General features: G+C 36.9%; 2 protein-coding genes across 3 annotated transcripts; one reads left to right on the forward strand and one right to left on the reverse strand.

Annotated features, from left to right (window-relative positions):
* Positions 1 to 3,376: 3,376 nt before the first annotated feature.
* LOC127804944 (calcium-dependent protein kinase 28-like) lies at positions 3,377 to 10,115 on the forward strand. 2 transcript variants are annotated; one of them, XM_052342061.1, is made up of 12 exons: positions 3,377 to 4,199; positions 5,273 to 5,403; positions 5,619 to 5,660; positions 5,771 to 5,882; positions 5,998 to 6,076; positions 6,308 to 6,477; positions 7,518 to 7,644; positions 8,213 to 8,328; positions 8,413 to 8,520; positions 8,642 to 8,704; positions 8,882 to 9,055; positions 9,508 to 10,115. In XM_052342061.1, exons 1-12 carry the CDS (start codon positions 3,789 to 3,791, stop codon positions 9,583 to 9,585), a joined length of 1,611 nt encoding a protein of 536 aa, XP_052198021.1. In that variant the 5' UTR covers positions 3,377 to 3,788; the 3' UTR covers positions 9,586 to 10,115. The 2 variants fall into 2 exon arrangements, with proteins under 2 accessions (XP_052198021.1, XP_052198020.1); XM_052342060.1 differs by having other exon boundaries at positions 3,380 to 4,199; positions 9,539 to 10,115.
* A 299-nt stretch (positions 10,116 to 10,414) lies between these two features.
* LOC127804945 (transcription factor bHLH121-like) lies at positions 10,415 to 17,834 on the reverse strand. Its single transcript, XM_052342063.1, has 5 exons — positions 17,547 to 17,834; positions 17,346 to 17,467; positions 11,907 to 12,034; positions 11,337 to 11,804; positions 10,415 to 11,258 (listed from the first exon to the last, which is right to left on the reverse strand). Exons 1-5 carry the CDS (start codon positions 17,612 to 17,614, stop codon positions 11,112 to 11,114), a joined length of 933 nt encoding a protein of 310 aa, XP_052198023.1. The 5' UTR covers positions 17,615 to 17,834; the 3' UTR covers positions 10,415 to 11,111.
* Positions 17,835 to 18,266: the final 432 nt, after the last annotated feature.

The raw sequence follows: 18,266 nt of genomic DNA on the forward strand, positions 1-18,266 counted from the left end.
TTAATGGCAGCAATAGGCAAACAGACTTTTCATCGATGACGACACAAAGTACTGAGCATCGAAACTCAATCGACGACAACCGACCACTGAGGAATGACGGACGAACCAACTTCGTGAAATGATGAACAGACCACTGAGGACCAATGAACAGACGAACCAAATTCGAGGATGTACAAACGACAATATCCTTGATTTGGTGTAATTGGCCAGACGAACAGCTCGTGGGTTTGGGAAATATGACAATATCATTAACGAAAAAGAGAGGGTTTTCTTATGGATTAGGAATTGACCAAGCGCGGGTATGTCATGCGCACGCGATTGGGATTTTGTGTGAGATATGAGCAAAATTTGAACTTGAGAGACATGATAGGTTCCATTAAAGTTTAGGAACACAAAAGACTATGAGTCTCAACTTGAAGGGCATGTTTATCCCTTAAGCCTTTTAAAAATGTTGGCTCGGAACATGTTCATAATTTAGTTTAATTTGTTAAGTTAGACTAAACTAAAACTTAATTTAGTCTTGTTGAAACTTTTAAGAGCATAATTTAGCTTGCAATTTTCAATGGTAATCACGATTTAATGATATATTTTTATGTATATATAATTTAACTATATGACATTACTAATTATAAACTCTACTTTAAATTTTATTAGTCAACAATTGACAACTATTATATATCCAAGTTATGAATGTATGACTACACATCATTATATCATTATATAATACTGCATCAACAACTAGAATGTAGATATTTGTCCAACTTATTCACTTGTTGACTTCATAATTTTGAAGTATTGTTCAATGTGCACTCCACCAGCCCCAATATTACTGATCCATTGTTAGGTATATGGGCCCAACTCCCAAGGATGGGCCTAGCCTGCTGTTTAGTTTTGACAGCATGAACTCACAGCATTGCCATTGCACAGGCAAAGTTAGGCAGGGAGAGAGAGAGAGAGAGAGAGAGAGGATGAAAAGAAACTTTGACTGTGGATTTAATTGCAAGCATTCCTTTTTATTTAGCACACAAATTTCATTTCTTCTTCGTTTTCTTTTTTTAATTTTTATTTTATCAGAGAGACGTTGAAAGGTTATCACAAAATTTCTCAAACGAAATTTCTTAAAATCTTATATCGTGCTTAAAGATTTTACACTTTCTTATTTCTTCGTTATTCGAATGTGTTTAGAAATAAAAAAAGGTAAAATAAATTGTCCCTTTGGAATTCAACCATTTAAACTTTCAAAATGAATAATAAAACTGTCAAAATATGCATGCTCCATTCTCCCAACCCAACAAACTCGTTAGCCAATTGGCCCCGGGATTCAACTCTTAATCATCATTATTAACGTATGGGTTTAGCTTGACTGCTTCCAATTTTCTCAAATTCCGACTCGTAAATTGTAGTTGAAATTAACAATGGGTCAAGCAAGCTTGAAACTCACTAATTTACTCAATTATTCAGCTCATATAAAATGATATATAATATTCCTGGAGATTAGAATCAGTAATCATCATTAACGTTAATTAGTATTGACTTGGTAAGACCCACCCCATCATTAAGTTTAAAAATCAAATTTTCTTCTTAGAAGTTGATGCACCAAAACCGCAACTTTAAAGCCATGTCAGTTGTCACCGCAGCTTTATGATTTTAAACAGAAACAGAGAGAGAGAGATTGGGAATTTGGAAATTGGAAATGGTCTGTGTTTAATTAGACAGCTAATTGGTCCAAAGGTGAAATCACTCACCTCGCACGTCTTCTATATCCAGTTCGACAGGACGTGAGCGGAGGTTAATTATTGTAATTCAGTCAGACGCAATGGTTAGACCCGAGTTCATCGCACACAAAGAGTCCCCTCATTTTGAAGAGAGATACCCCATGCTGTCGTTTGCGAAACTCGATCCTTGATTTTAGTTTAAAATTCACCACGAAAAATACTTTGTGCCTTCTTCTTGATCAATTGTACTGCCATACAGGCTAATTAGACAGCTAATTAATTAGAGATGCGGTGGCGAGGGGTTTGGTTTAGTTACCCACCCCCCCTCCCAGCCAGATAGATAGATGACAGCTTTAATTTTCTATGATTCCTTCCAGGCAGCCAACCGGCGGATCGACTACTTTCTGGGAAAATGCCTGCCTGCCTGCAGGCATCTAATTTAATTTTATTCAGAAACCTTCAAAGCACCCATGAGGATTGAGGAGGAAACTTTCAAAGCCTATTTTAATTCTAATTTAATTCGTGCCAATAATAATACCAAACACATACGCATCCCTCAACTCAACATATATATATACTTATAATAATAATAATAATAATAACAAATAATATATGTGAAGTTAATAAGGCCAGTTAAGAACACAACACGCTTGTCATTTTAGCTTTTACAAGTGAAAGGACGACGCGATGAACCAATTCATTAATTTATTATTATTATTATTATTATAGGCCGCGTTATCCCCTGTAGGGGTCAGTCTCAGTCTTATAATAAGAATAAGAATGGCAATGCCTGCCTTGGCTGTTTCAACGAGCCGCGTGGACTGTGGCACTTCACTACAACCTTTTCCATTATTGGGACAAGATGGCTTTGATCCAAAGGCCTCAGTTTCCATTATTATATTCAGGTTACAATTAATATTTTATAATCAATTTAAAATTATGAATATATCTATATGTGCATATAATAAAATAATAAAGTATAATATATATAATTAAAAAAAAGAGTATTTTAATAATTTTTTATCGATACAAATAAAAAAAAAATAGTTTTGATGCATATTTCTTATTGTTGAAAACATCAAAGCTTGAAGCTTTACGATTTTAATAGAGTAAAATAAAATATATAATTTTTATTGATAATTAGTAATTACAAATAAAATAGTTGAGAAAAAAAAAAAAAAAAAGCAAAGTCATTATGGAAGAAAGACTGAGATGAGGGAGGAGTTGGTTTAAGTCAAGTCTAATTGTACTTTTAATTCACATGTCTCCCTAAATAGAGCGCAGACGACTCGTATGAATTTATATAAGATGTTTATTATTATTATTATAATGTGAAATTTGAATTTTAGAATAATTCAAAAGAATATTATTTATTAAGAATCCCTACGAATGTGAATACGCCTAACGCGGTTACCGGGGCAATAAATAATAATAGCTACGTGTCGCATTTTCATTTGCCATTGATTTGATTGGGGGGGGGGGGGGGGCATATTTCTCAATTCTACTCTTATTAGCATAAAATCAAATCAAATCAAAAGAAATGAAATAGAAATTAATAATAATAATAGTTTGTTTGGTTGGGTTTGGGTTTGGGTTTGGGAATGAATTGCGATGCCATATTTGAATTTTCTGTCCTTCCAAATGGGAACAAAGGCAAAGGGAGGTTGGTTGGATTACTACCTCTCCCTTTCTCTTTCGTCTCGTAGTGTATCTTTCATTTTTTTTTTGCATTTCATCCTGTTTTGATTCACGGTGTTGTGTTGATGATGATGTTGTTGTTGTTGTTGTCGTCGATGTTCTTCAAAAGTCTCTTTTGACCATCGCGCCTGGACCACCTCCCCCTCCCCACCCTCTCCTTCTTCCCTTCTTCCTTCTATCTGCTCCCAACTTTCCTCTTCGTCATCGCGCCCTCCCTCGCCCTTCCTTTTTTTTTTTTATTAATTAATTATTTGTTGTCTAATTTTTCCAGCTTCATCATATAGATACACTGGATTTCATTCGCAAATTTGATTTGGATGGTTTCGATCCCTCCAACCCTCTGAAAAGTTTCGACCTTTTTGCAAGAATAGGAAGATGGGGAGCTGTTTTTCAACCAGCAAGGTTAGTGGCTCGAACAGCAGCAACGCCACCCCCCCCGCCACCACCGCCGCCGTGACCGTTAACCGGCATCGGAAAGAGGCCGCCAAGCCGGCGGCGACGACGACAGAGCGGAACCGAGATGGGCCGCATTACAATCAGCAGAAAGGCCAGGAGGGTAACAAGAGGGATCCTCAGCAACAGAGGAATTATCAGCCGGCAAAGGCGAAGCGGCACAACGGGGCTATTCCCGCCGGGAAAAGGACCGATTTTGGGTACGCCAAGGATTTCGACAAGCGGTACACGATTGGTAAATTGTTAGGGCACGGTCAATTTGGATACACCTACGTTGCCATCGAAAAGTATACCGGAGATCGCGTTGCTGTCAAGAGAATTGAGAAAAATAAGGTACTTTCTCTCTCTCTCTCTCTCTCTGAATTTTTCCCCGAATTGGGTTTTGTCTCGCCAACACCCTTTTGTATTTGAAGCAAGTTGGTTACTGGGTAGAGTTTGATTTCCGTATTGGGGACTGGTCTGTTGGAAGTTAATTGCCCATGATCTGGCTTTTCTCTTGGATGATTGAAGGGATTCATGGAAGTTAAAGGTTAAAGAAAGAATATTTTGCCCTGATTTGTTACTACTGCTGAATGATGGAGAAGAAGCATTGGATTTTCTGGTATTAGGCTTCTAAATCAAACTTTCTTAAAAGGGCTTTCGGGTATCCTTCGTCCTTCTATCTGATTATTGGACCTTTGTTCATCGCTTGATCTGATCTGAAGCATCTGGTATGATAAGCTGTAATTGGGGATGGTAGGTGGATGTTTAAGCAAATTTACTGAAATCAAAGGTTTGCTTCAGAGACTTGGTCTGCTCTGCTGTGTTTGGATATGCATACAGAAGTTTGATGTTTTGTATGGAACCATTTTTCACCTGCTTTATGAAGGGATTTTTCTTTAGTGCTAGTTGCTACTTAATATAGAGCTTTTGGAAAAGCTAGCTTTTGAGGGTGAGTTCTACCCGAGGGTTGTAACACTAGGGAAGCTAAAAGGGACGAAGGAGATCATCACCAGGAAGGCTACTCCAAGTTTCTTTTCTTATACTCACAAACTTGATTAATATTAGAGAAGTTTGAGTTTGCGGGGTCCAATTAACTCCAGGGTTTGTGATGGTAGTTTGGTTTTCACAACTGTGCTCGGTAGTTTTCTGAAATCGTCCCTTTAAAAAATGTCTTTCTTTTGATTTGACTATTTTCTGGTGTATGTATTGCCTTCTGAATTGATGGGATCCTAGATAAAATTTGAAAACTTAATAGTTTAATGGGTTCAAAACTTTGAGGTTTAGCTATCTTTTAGTATGTTTAATTAGCTACTATGGATTATAAAATATGATAATATAATGGTGTAGCCAACCCCACCTAGTGGGATTAAGGCTTGTAATTGTTGTTGTAATGTAATGGTATTATTTTGTCTATTTGGTGACAGATGGTTCATTCAATATCTGTTGAAGATGTTAAGCGGGAGGTAAAAATATTGCAAGCCTTAGGTGGCCACGAGAATGTTGTTCAGTTCTATAATGCATTTGAGGATGATTCTTATGTCTATATTGTCATGGAGTAAGCTTCTCAACTTGCTTTTTTCATGTAATTCCACCACTCGGTTTTTTTCACCATTTTTATGATGTGCCTTTTCTTTAGGTCTCTAATTTTTATATCTTGTTTCTCAATTTATCTGTTGGGAATTAATGATCACCTTGAATGCATGTTTTCTTTTCTTTTTCGTTTTGCTGCTTTGGGATTAATACATGGTTCCTATCCATTGTTCTTTTCAGGTTATGTGAGGGTGGTGAGCTATTGGACCGAATTTTGGCCAAGTAAGATTTTTATTCTTTTGGATATATTTAGCTGGATTTCAGTGGTTTACCTATTATATCACAGATAAGAGCTGTGGTCATAGTTCTTACTACTGTTCTCTTCAAATCAGAAAAGATAGTCGTTATTCAGAGAAAGATGCGGCAGTAGTGGTTAGGCAGATGCTTAAAGTTGCAGCTGAATGTCATTTACATGGTTTGGTGCACCGTGACATGAAACCAGAGGTATAAGTTCATTAGCAGAGCAGGAATTTTGGCTTATGTTGCCTGCACTATGTCACACAATGTGCTTCCTTTACATCCTTTTAATTTTATTTAAATTTCTCTTTCTTTGCTGTAGAATTTTCTTTTCAAGTCAACCAAGGAGGACTCGCCTTTGAAAGCCACAGATTTTGGTCTGTCAGACTTCATACGACCAGGTGAGTCGGAACTCTTATGTATTGAAGATGGAATACTTGATGGTGCAATCTACTTGGCATGTCCTTTCTCATCACATATTTATTTCCTTCTGTCAATTCTGTTTTCAGTAAGTTTGTGATTAAGTACTTGGTCTCTCATATTTTGGAGGTCTTCATAGCTCCTTGCAAGTATCATTTCTGGTAATTTCTATGTGATCATGAAGCGTTACATGCATAAAATTACAAATACAGGTAAGAAGTTCCAGGATATCGTTGGCAGTGCCTACTATGTTGCTCCAGAAGTTTTGAAACGAAGGTCAGGGCCAGAATCAGATGTCTGGAGTATAGGTGTAATTACTTATATATTGCTCTGTGGCAGGCGCCCCTTTTGGGACAAAACTGAGGATGGTATATTCAAGGAGGTGAGCTTCCTAACTTTAAAAGATTTGTTACTATTACTTCTTTATATAGGATGAGTTTTTCTTTTTTTGGTTTATTTGTGTTTCTTTTCCCCCTCATGTTCACTAGAAGTATTGATTTTTGCTTTCTCATTTAAGTTATTCTTCTCTTTCTTGAAGTATTGATTTTTGCTGTTCTTGGAGCTTGATTATCTGCAACATTCTCACATCACTAACCACTTAACATTTTTGGCCATAGTCATTCTTTCTGCGATTTCCTTTAAATAATTGATGTTTTGTATTTTGCATGTTCCCTCCACAGATATATCTTATTGGTACCCCCCAAATACGGCATATGATATATTGGCCTTATAAAGGATATAAATGTGGATAGAGATAACTGGAGGTCTAGAATTCATGTAGCTGACATCACCTATTAGGGTTATTGCTGCTGCTGTTGGTACTCCACAAAGACATAGTATTTTTACTGCTTTTAGTGTTCTATCAAGATCTATATCTTATCACCGTCATGTTATCCTTTGTTTGAGTTGGAAAGCTTTATGCATATTATTGAGTTTATTTCCTTGCAATTTAAGCTTTTAAGCAAATGATAACTTAACATGGCAAATTGTCTTATTCTTTTGCTGAGAAAATTTCATCCTCTATGCTGGGGTTGATTAACTTCAAGCCTGTTTTAGAATTTTTTTTCCTGATAAATAAGAGAAGTATAAAGAAAAGAATGAGTAGCACATCAGCGGCTTCTGCTAGCTAAGCAACCCAGAAAAATCAATACATGTCTAACCATCTTAATCTTCTCAGATGTCTTTTACTACAACTGTTAAAACTCTTTAAAAAAGTAAACGTGTCTGAAAGTTAATAGCAAGCTGAATTGTGTGTCAAAATTCTGGGAAGATGAAGAGGGGAAAACATGAGATACGGTTTTTCTTTGTTCTTTCTTTCCTTTTCTATTTTTGTATGTTTGTGTTTGGAATGTGGGGTCATGTTGTTTTTGATTTTGTTATTGTTCTTTGACATAAAATACCATTTACCTTCTATTTTTTCAGGTCTTAAGGAACAAGCCTGATTTTCGTCGCAAACCATGGCCTACCATAAGCAGTGGTGCTAAGGATTTTGTCAGAAAACTGCTGGTGAAGGACCCTCTTGCAAGACTTACAGCAGCTCAAGCTTTATGTATGTTTTAGAAGAAAAAATGCTTTTTATTTTGTCTGGCACAAAGGAAAATTTACATTGATGAGCTTTACTTCAAACCATCTTTGAGAAGGTTACTTGTTCATCTCACATTCAGCTTGATATCCACTCTTTATAGATCAGTGTCAAATTCTTGGGTCAATGGTAGGAGACGTTTTAGCCCTGAAACCTAAGCATGATTTGGCGGATTGGGAACATGCGATACATGCTGTATAGTTTTAATCTAATGCAACCGATGAGATGCCACATGAAGTAGAAAAACCCACTTTGATACAATGAACTGCTACATATATTTATATAAAGATGGTAAATCCACTTTGATACAAGGAACTGCATTTGTCCATTAGGCATTTGTTTACGCAAGAGAACCAAGGCAGCAGTATCTACATTGCAGTTATTTTTGCTATTATCTATTTTCATGAGTTCATAAATGTGTACTGTAGCCATCCTTCATTGAAGACCGAACCATGTTAATATCTACTTATCTATTCTTAATTCTTTTTGAAACTTATGTTAGATGTAGTGTACTGACCTTCTAAAACATTGCCAGCACACCCATGGGTTAGAGAAGGTGGGGAAGCCTTGGAGATTCCTCTGGATATCTCAGTCCTATCAAACATGCGGCAATTTGTAAAGTACAGTCGCCTAAAACAGTTTGCTCTTCAGGTAATTTTTCATTCCTTACATCATGGTTCTTCTTCTGAAAAGAACTTTGCAGTCATTTCTTTTTGCCAACCAATTGCATTGCAGGCATTAGCAACCACGATTGATCCAGAGGAATTGGCTGATCTGAGAGATCAGTTTGATGCAATGGATGTGGATAAAAATGGTGTTATCAGTCTTGAAGAAATGAGACAGGTACTCGTCAACATTTTTCATGGTAGAAAGTTCGGTCTTGAAGAAAATAGCTGTCTTTCAATTGATATGCATACGTGCAAGCAGTTCTTCCCACGTCTTAGGATAACTGGTTTCATTGCAGGCTCTTGCTAAAGATATTCCTTGGAAATTGAAAGAATCACGTGTGACGGAGATTCTTCAAGCAGTAAGTCTATCTTTCCAAAGATGCATGTCCATTTCCTGTGACATTTCAGAATCTCGGTGTATCTTCCAATGAGTTTCTTGATTATTTATTTATTTTTTTCTATCAAGTCTCTGTAAGTTGTAACCACGAGTAGTGCTTCTTTTCTGAATGATGGCTTTATTTGCTTGCCTGAGGCAGATTGACAGCAACACGGATGGACTTGTGGATTGGACAGAGTTCGTTGCAGCAGCCTTACACGTCCATCAATTAGAGGAACATAACTTAGAAAAGTGGCATCTTAGGTCACAAGCTGCTTTCGAGAAATTTGACGTGGATAGAGATGGATACATAACCGCAGAGGAACTTAGAATGGTTAGTTATTATGCCTTCATTACTAGACGCCTGGCTGATGCTTTTTTAATTCATTGTCTTGCCTCACTATCAAAGCATACTGTTGGCCTTGATATGGTAAACTGAATCCTTTCTTCTCTAAACTTCACCAACCCAACCAAGCCATGAATTTATATATTACATAAGATCTTGCTAAGACATGAACTTCTAACAGCTAAAGCTAAAATTTCAATTTTTGGAGATCATAGAATCATCAGATAACAAGGATTTTTCTGACCCTGGTTTTTCATTTGTTCTAATTTGATTTTTTATCGCTTTCTCTGAGTTACATTAGCATACAATATCTTCTCTATATCCGTTTAAATTTTTTTTTTTTCTGTCTTGAACAAATTTGTCGAATTAAAGTTCATGCTGCTGAACTGAGTGCTTGGATTCGCCAACATAGCCCATCTCATGTCTTTTGTTTCTTCTAGCTAGCTAATACAGCAAGCCATTGCCTTGCAGCACACAGGCTTAAAAGGCTCGATCGACCCACTTCTAGAAGAGGCTGACATCGACAAAGATGGTAAGATCAGTCTGTCAGAATTCCGGAGGCTTCTAAGAACAGCGAGCATGAGTTCTTCCAGAAACATTAATAGCCCACGTGGACATCCAAAAGCCCGGAAAATATAAACTATAGATCAGAAAGGTGTTCCAGTTTTCGAGAGAGAAGGGTGGTGGGGGTGAGAGAGAGAGAGAGAGAGAGAGAGAGAGAGTTTTCTGAAAAAAAAATTCGCTTGAAGATTGTACGCTGTTGAAAGGTCTCTTTATCTGGTGGTGCCTCTACCACGTTTTGTTGGACCTTTCCTGAAATTCAAGAGATATAAAAAACAGGGTTTGGAATTCTGGCAGGCCCATGGGTTGCGCCAAGAGGTGCTTGGGGAAATGGCCTGGCTTGGGCCACCTTGCTTGTGTTAGTGTACATCCTTTACTTACCTTTTGGAGTGGTTTTAGTCTTTTCGTTGCTACCTCGTAAATTTGACGTGTCATATAAATAAATTTATAAATGCAAAAATTGTGTGGGAGTTGTCATATAAATAAATTTATAAATGCCAAAATTGTCTGTATTTTGAATTGCGTCTTGTTTTATCGCACTTCCTTATGCAACAGTAACAGTTCAATGCAATGCTTCTTCTAGAGCTTATGCATTCACCTTGTAAATACAGCAACTATCACGAGCTTTTTATCACATTAGCTGGGGTTGGTTTGGTTTGATTCTATAGATTTTATGCTTACTATCAGATCTACTTACCTGGGATTTTTGTATTCACTTGTAAATGATGTTGGAAGATGGAACCTCGATTTACTGTCTGAATGTAGAAACAGTTGGGCACACAAGAATGGCCGCCAAAGATGACACTACGGCCTCCATATGGTATCATACAGAATTGGTACTGTATATCCTCTCAATTTTACATGGAATATTGGCAAGTAGAAACAAAGCTAATTTCATTCACAAAGTTTTCCTGTGGCCGAAGGATAATTGGTCCTTCCCCTAATGTGTACTTTCCTTCACAAAACAGCAGTTGGCTCTACAATGCCAGTTTGATGTTCTTGACAACCAAAACCACTTGGGCAAATATTGGATTGAGTACTAGTGGAAGAGTAAGAACTGGCCATTACTCTTCATCACTAAATTTTTCACTAATTACGGTCTTCCAGGCTCAACCAGGTCCAAGCTGAGGTTTTGGGTACCCGGTTTAGAACAACAAATATTTTACAGATGGATGAACTTCGGCTGTAAACCATGCTGTTTTTCCTGCATCTCAACCTGCTCTTAGACTTTGTTGGTTTACAATTTTAAACCTTCAGATAAAATTGAAGTGTGGACTCCAACCAGCATCCGATCGTCTTGGCGCAAAGCAGAGAACGGCAGCAGCAGCAGCAATCACTGTCTCTCTGTAGAAGTTATAAGTAGAATAAAATAGTTCAGTCTTCCGGGGGAGCACTCAGGACCTCATGCAACTGATGCGAGGAGTCGGCATATGGTTGCACTATTAGCAGGTTGGGAAATCCAAGCAGCCAGGAACCTTTTGAATTACGGGACTTCGGGATGCCCCAGGCTGTTAGAGGAGCTCTCCTGGAAGCTTGGCGAGGACAAATGCCTGCTCGAAGAGGATCCATCTACAATGCTTTTCTCCTTCCTTTGTGGTTGCTTGCCCTTCCTTCCTTCTGCCGGGTGCTCCTGCGTTTTTCAAGCAAAGTTACCGAATGAAGATTTCTGCAACATGTCACTATTCTGATTGCCCTAAAACCAACCAACCTGCTGAGTTGTAGATCCCGGTATTTTGAGTTCCAATTCTGTCACCACATCATTAGAATCCTCACTTTTTTCCTCATTGCTGCCCCTACAACAATCAGATGTCTTGCTCTTGAAATCCAGTTTGTTTGAAATGCGGGAAGAGGATGCACACTGGTAAGATGGCTGATCGATGTGATGATTACCAGGGCTGGGATATGGGATAAAAGTTGAACAAGGATTAGCAATGGCGCTGGGGTTCTGATTACCAAAGAAAGGGAATGGCTGTAGAGCTGGGTGCACTGGAATTGGGCCTGTAGGAACAGGAAGAGGAACTGGATAAGGATACGATGGCGTCATTACAACTGAAGGCTCAATAGCAGTCCACGGAAACATAACTCTGAGTCTTTGCTGATATTGTAAATTAAGACGGTCAACTTCAGATTTCAGAGATGCTTTCTCTTCTTTGAGCTCGTTCTTTTCCTGTGTCAGCTGTTTAAAACCACAACCACAATAATAAGATTTGTAAAGCAATAAGATTTGTAAAGCAATCGAAGTACAATTAAGAATTAACCATGAAGATTAATCATCCACCTCACGTGACTCTTCAGAAATTGCTGCATACTCAGCTTTTAGCTTGTTGACTTCGGCTGTCAAGTCCTTCAGCACTTGGATTGTGTCAGTGAGGATGGTTCCCTTGTCATTCTTTGGCCTATCGGGGTCTGTTGGAAAACAGTGATATAGCCCTGTGAGGTTCGACATATAGCAGTTTTCTAGTCCAAAAAACCTTTGAATATTTTGGTAGTAGTTCCACCATTACGTGGTTTGGGAGTCAAATGCAGTCCAAAATCCAAAACATATGTTTCCTTTTTGTTCACCAGAGTTTATCTCAATCCTGGAACTACTTAGGTAAAGCAAGCAGAAACTGAACGGTTGAAAAATGACAAGAAATTGACAAGTGATCACTATAACAACATATCAAGCCTTAATCTCACTAGGTGGGGTTGGTTATATAAATTTTAACTAGCTAATCATCTCTATCTATATCATCATCTCTATAAGGCTCCCTTATAGCTCATATCATACCTAAAAGTTCCCTACAAAATGCTTTTTAGTGTTCCTCTTATCCCTTTTACTACAATTTTTTTTTTTTATTTCATCCACTCTCCTCACAAGAGTCTCCCTAATGTCTTTTTATCATATGTCCAAATCATCTTAATTGTGTCCATGGCTCTATTGACCACTAGAGCACCAAAAACATTGAATAATGATTATTACAATGCTGAAATGCGTCACTAAGTAGAGACATGTGTTAAGACAAAGGAGATATTGGGGCTTTCCAATTACAATTGGATTACATCAAGGATTTGCATCAAGCCCTTAGCTCTTTTGCTTTTGTAATAGAACACAATGAACATCTAAGAAAATTGTCTTGGTGTATGCAATTTGCAAACAATATCATCTTGGTGGGTGAGACAAAATAAGGCATAAAAAATAGACTTGAATTATGGAGAAATATTTTCCAATCCAAAGGTTTTAAGTTGATCAGGTCAAAAACTGAATACGTGGACTGTGAGCTCAGTAAAAATGTGTGGATGATGTCATTATGAGACTTGAAAATCAAATTATCCCAATACAACACAATTTACATATTTTGGATCAACTGTTCAAAAAAAGGGAGATTATGGAGAATTTTATTTAGAATCAAGGCAAGATGGTTAAAATGAAGAAATATGTCTAGCACTTTTATGTGATTGTAAAATCACTCTAAAGTTAAAAGGAGAATTTGATTGGATGGCTATAAGATCACCTTATGAGGTAGTTATGGTAGATGTGTGGCTATACAAGGAAAAAAAAAGAGAAGCCATGCCATTATTTGTATTTAGGTTAAAGTGGCGCTTATTAAAAATAAAACACAAAAAATGCGACCAAGATGGTTTGGACATGTGAGAAGAAAACTAATAACTATTTTGCGAGTGGACTAAACAAAGTAGTTTGTAGCAAAGAAGGAGACAAGGACCAAACAAGGCTTGGTCAAAAACTTTTAAACATGACCTAAAAAATGGCCTCATTATGAATATGACCATAGAAAAGATAGTGGGACATCTAGAATTTGTATAACCAACCTCACCTGGCGGCATTAAGACTTGTGATTGTTATTGTTCTGAGCACAAAGAATACTTGAGGATAGATATTGGACATGTGTTTGACTTAAAGTAAGAAGATTTTCTATGAAATTTTAAATCTCCTTTTTTAAGCGTAAATAGTTTTATATTAATTTATAAACAATTTTATATCAAGTAAATGGAAACAATGTTTAAAAAATTACAATTTAGCTGCATCCTTGTGTCCTTAAACAAGAGAATTAGATGAGGCAAATATTTACACATATTCCGCATCCTAGATCCATAGCCAAGTCCATGTCAGATAGAATATAGTAGAATAAAATTAGGAATGGTTACAGGTGAGACAACCTTATTTGGTGACTGATGGCAGAAAGTTGACAGATGTGCACAAGATTATAGAGGGTAAAGTAAATTTGTATTAAATTTTAATTCTAAGCCAGTATGTCAGCAGCCAGTCCATTTCTGCATATAATAAGAACAAAATGAAATGTGGTTTCTAAGAAGTGGCATCTGCAGCCAGTAAGTCCTTGGATGTTGCTAGAATATGTAGCCAATGTGGTACAATGGTGGCTTTTTGTGCCCATTATGGACTTCAGTTAAGGAGGATATCAATTGCTCCTGGCTTTGATTCCTAGAAGAGGCTAAGAATATTAGGGATTTCTAAGAAGTGATCGAAGCTAGAAAAAAATCATACAGTATTTTCTTTATGGCTTTGATTTCTAGGAGAGGCTGAGGATTTCAGATGTATTAGAATACTTACGATAGTGTATAAAATGGTTGCTACATTCTTTGCTACATGAATGAGGCTTTAGGTCAACTAATCTCAGATTTTACATAAATAATTCTATTGAGTATTTGGCAGATCAGGTGCAGTTTCGGTGGCAAATGAGACAGTGAGCTTGGGGATGAGGAGAGGTATTTGAGGGCTAACATGCAAGCTGAAAACTAAAAAGGGCTATTATGACATCAACTAGGATGTTCTTATGCATGTTGGAGAGAATGGGATATGGAGATGGACAGAGAAAGTAGATTTTGTGTTCGTACAGTTTTGACTTTCTGCATTGATTAATGGGACTCCAGCAAATTTTTTCCTGGACATCTAGGTGCTTGAGACAATGAGATTCTTCATGTGCTCTGTTATTCATTTTGGTTATACAAGTTCCAAGTAGGATAATTGGGAGAATGGAGGGAGGATCTTGGAAAAGTTCTGGAGGGGCTTGCATAAGAAGCTTGCAGTCTTGCATATTTTCTATGCCTATGGACTGACATTCTTTATGGGGGTGGAACCAGCCAGCATCACCTGGCTGTGAGCTTTAGTGTTTCAAGGTGATGTCTGGTTCCAAGGTGAACCTGAAATGAGTTGATTAATTTGGGTGAGATATCAATGTAGATCTTTTGCGACCATTATTGGCTTTAGAGTAGCTCTTTAAAAGCTACTTACCTTTGTTTGTCCTCAATGTCACCTTCTATGTCCAAGACAGCATGGGTGTGATAATTGAAAGATTCTAGATAAAGTTTGTTTGGTCAAGTGCCAACAGTCAGTACTTATCCAATCACAAGAGACTTAGTAAGACTAGTCTGTCAAGTTTATCCACTTATATAATGGCTCAGAAGCTAACGAATATATAGGCATGATTTTGTTTGGGAGTTCCAAAGGACCAAAGGGTAGGAGTTCAACTATCATCTAGCCAACCAGGATTTTCGTGGTCTCCAATTGGTAGCTTGGAGATTTACTAAGCATGGATATAACACAACACAAGAAACAACATATTAAACCTTATCCTGCTACGTGTGGATGACACAACACAAGCATAGAAACGAAATGTGGTTCTGGTCACCAATATCACAAATTTCAAAAGTATTCGGATATGACACACTTAACAATTTCGTTTTCTTTCTTAATAAAATTTAGTACATGTATACACACATCTCTTCATTTTATTTTACATTATAAAACATGTCTATGATATCAAATCTAAAAAAATTGACCTTCACATTCTTCTTCTTATTATTTTTTAGCATTACTATGTAATACACTTGGTGTTTGGTTACTGAAAAGGTTATAAACAATCAGACATGTCCTTGTCCAACATGCCATGGAACACCAAGCGTGCATTCCCACTACTTTCTAGGAGCTCCCCTGCTCATTAGGGGATGAGATCTTCAAGAAAGCACTCCTAGCTAAATGGACGTTGAGGTTTACTATCAAGCATGATGCATATTGTTGTTGTTGTATAGGAGAAGAGTTATACAGGTAAAATATGGATCCTCCTGAAATGACAATAGCACTTCAAAGATTTTGTTCCTGTCACATTGGATTGTGGAAAGGCACCTGATACGGGAAGACTGTATGTGCTAGTTTGGTAGTTGGGAATGGGGGATAGGGTGAAATTTTGGTTTTACAGACAGTATGGCCCTTTGGGGTGTCTAAGGTGCAAGAAGCTTTTGTTTCAACCTATTGGTCCTATTTCATGGCAAGTTAGCAACTCATAAGCAGGTGAAAGTTATAGGTCATGAATTAACTGATAGTGGCCACATGGAATGCGATATCACTCTTGGAAATTCTTGCATGATCAGGGCAGTATTTGTGGAGTTTCTGCAATTAGTTTATTTTACCACAGGTTTAGGAGTGGGATAAGATTCTCTCTATTCAGTTACACTAGATGAAAAGTTTGAGGTGAAGTCTTTCTATTTGGCTTTATTGGGGATAATGAATATCAGTTTTGGTTCATTGATTTGGTCTTGCAGTATTTCTTTAAGGGTATCTTTTTATCTTTAGCAGTGAGCAATTAATGCTAAAGATCAAACTGATGAGTTGATTAAAGATGCTATGCATATCCTATTGTGCTGGATGTGCAAAAGTTATGTAAATTAGTTTTTTATTTTCTTTTAATTAAGCAATAGTGATGGAATTTTGGATATCTTAACCGTATATATGGGATGCCACAGGTCTACTTGGTGTAGTGGTCTAGGGCAAGCGTAGAAGAAAAGTAGTATATTTCTATTAGGATATTAATTTACTCATCATACACTTAGACACAACTCTACAGATAAGAAGTAGGCCAATTTTTCTCTTCACGCAATTATACGGACACAGCTCTATATAAGAAGTAGCAGAAATGTCTTAGTACATGTTATACTATTATGCCATGGTCCTGAACTGAAAGATTATACATAAACTATATTAGTCATCTTAGCATGATCACTGGTCCAAAACTAACTAAATCCACCATTTTTCCATCATCTTCTATTTTCAGCTTACCCAGTTCATTCTGGATCCAAGTACATAGAATGCTGTTTAATCTTGCCATTGCCTTCATGTCTAGCTTCTAGAACCAATATCAGGACACAGAATTAATAGGTGAGGTTCGAGTAGTGTCATCTTAATTTATTTAAAAAACCCTAACAGTAACTTCAATGTTTCTTTTATAGGAACATTGAGACTTCCTCACACTCCAGTGATCAATGTCCTATTATAACACAAGGCCTTATCTGTTCTAGGACTATAAATTGGAAACTAGCTTTTGCAGTCGTGCATGTATCTCCCACTTGGTATGTATCGCTACTATGCTACTGTAATCAGCCTACTCCGCATGGCACATAGTTGCATTCCTAACTGCTTTAATCAGTTATTTTCCCCTCCTTTTTCTCTTTCCTTCAAAGAACAAAACAAAAGTAACTTTGCACAAAGAATTTAATACAAAAAACGCGGGGAAATGATAATTTAATTCACGGAAGAGGAAAAAAGAAACAAAAGTGAAAATACCTATCAAAACTCAAAATAAAAAATATATATAAGGAAACTAATAAACTGTCATAATGAACTTAGGATAGAAGATATTTTGAATATAGAGCACGCGAGTACCAAGAGAGGATGATATTCAAAGGCTAGCATGCTTCTTCTTACCCAGGGAATGTCCCAGCTCAAGAAATTGTTCATTCAGCCTATCCCTCCTCAACTTTTCACGGTCCGCCTTCTGAACTTTCCTGGCAGCAACCGCATCCTTCACTTCCACCTCAGGCCTTTGCCTGCCATAATTTGCACGGCCATGAACTTACACAAAGATCTGAAATCAAAAAGCGAACGAATTCAATCGTTGGCACAAACCTTTGAAGAGGATACGACGCTTGAATTGGATGGGGTTGCGCGGTATCCCCGTTGTCCCGTTGATCCATGGCCGGAGGTAAACCTAGGGTTTTTCCAGCGAATTGTGGTTGAATTTCGGAACAGCGAGGGGCTTGTGATGAGCTGTGATTCCAGCGGTGGTATTATTATACAGAGAGAGAGAGAGAGAGAGAGGTGATGGTGGATAGATAGGGTGGTGGAAGCAGTAGACATTGCATTACATTAAAGGAAAACATATTGGCTAGTAGAGAAGAACTTGTGCTTTCCACGAGGCTCCTTGCCCCCGGTGGGGCCCGCTCCCCGCCAACTGAATCGATGCTGGCAGAAATATCAGCTCCTTTTCTTTATTTTTCTTTATCAAATCAATTACATAATAATAATAATAATAATAATAATAAATAATTATTGTCCTAAGTATACTTTATTTTTAAATAAAATATATAATTTTTAATTTTAAATAATTTTATTAATTAATTAATAATAAAAATATTGTATTTGTAATGTTATCATTTTAACTAAAAGTAATATATCTTATTTAAAAATAAAATTTATTTATTAAAACTTAATTTTATTATTATTATAATAATTAAAAATAATTAATAATAATAATAATAATAATAATAATATATCTTAAAATTATTATTTTAGATTTTTTGTCGCTCGCTTCCTCAATTTTAATAAAAGAGATAAATTATAAATAAT

Source organism: Diospyros lotus, chromosome 6, assembly GCF_014633365.1.
Source record: "Diospyros lotus cultivar Yz01 chromosome 6, ASM1463336v1, whole genome shotgun sequence".
Classification (NCBI taxonomy): Eukaryota; Viridiplantae; Streptophyta; class Magnoliopsida; order Ericales; family Ebenaceae; genus Diospyros; species Diospyros lotus.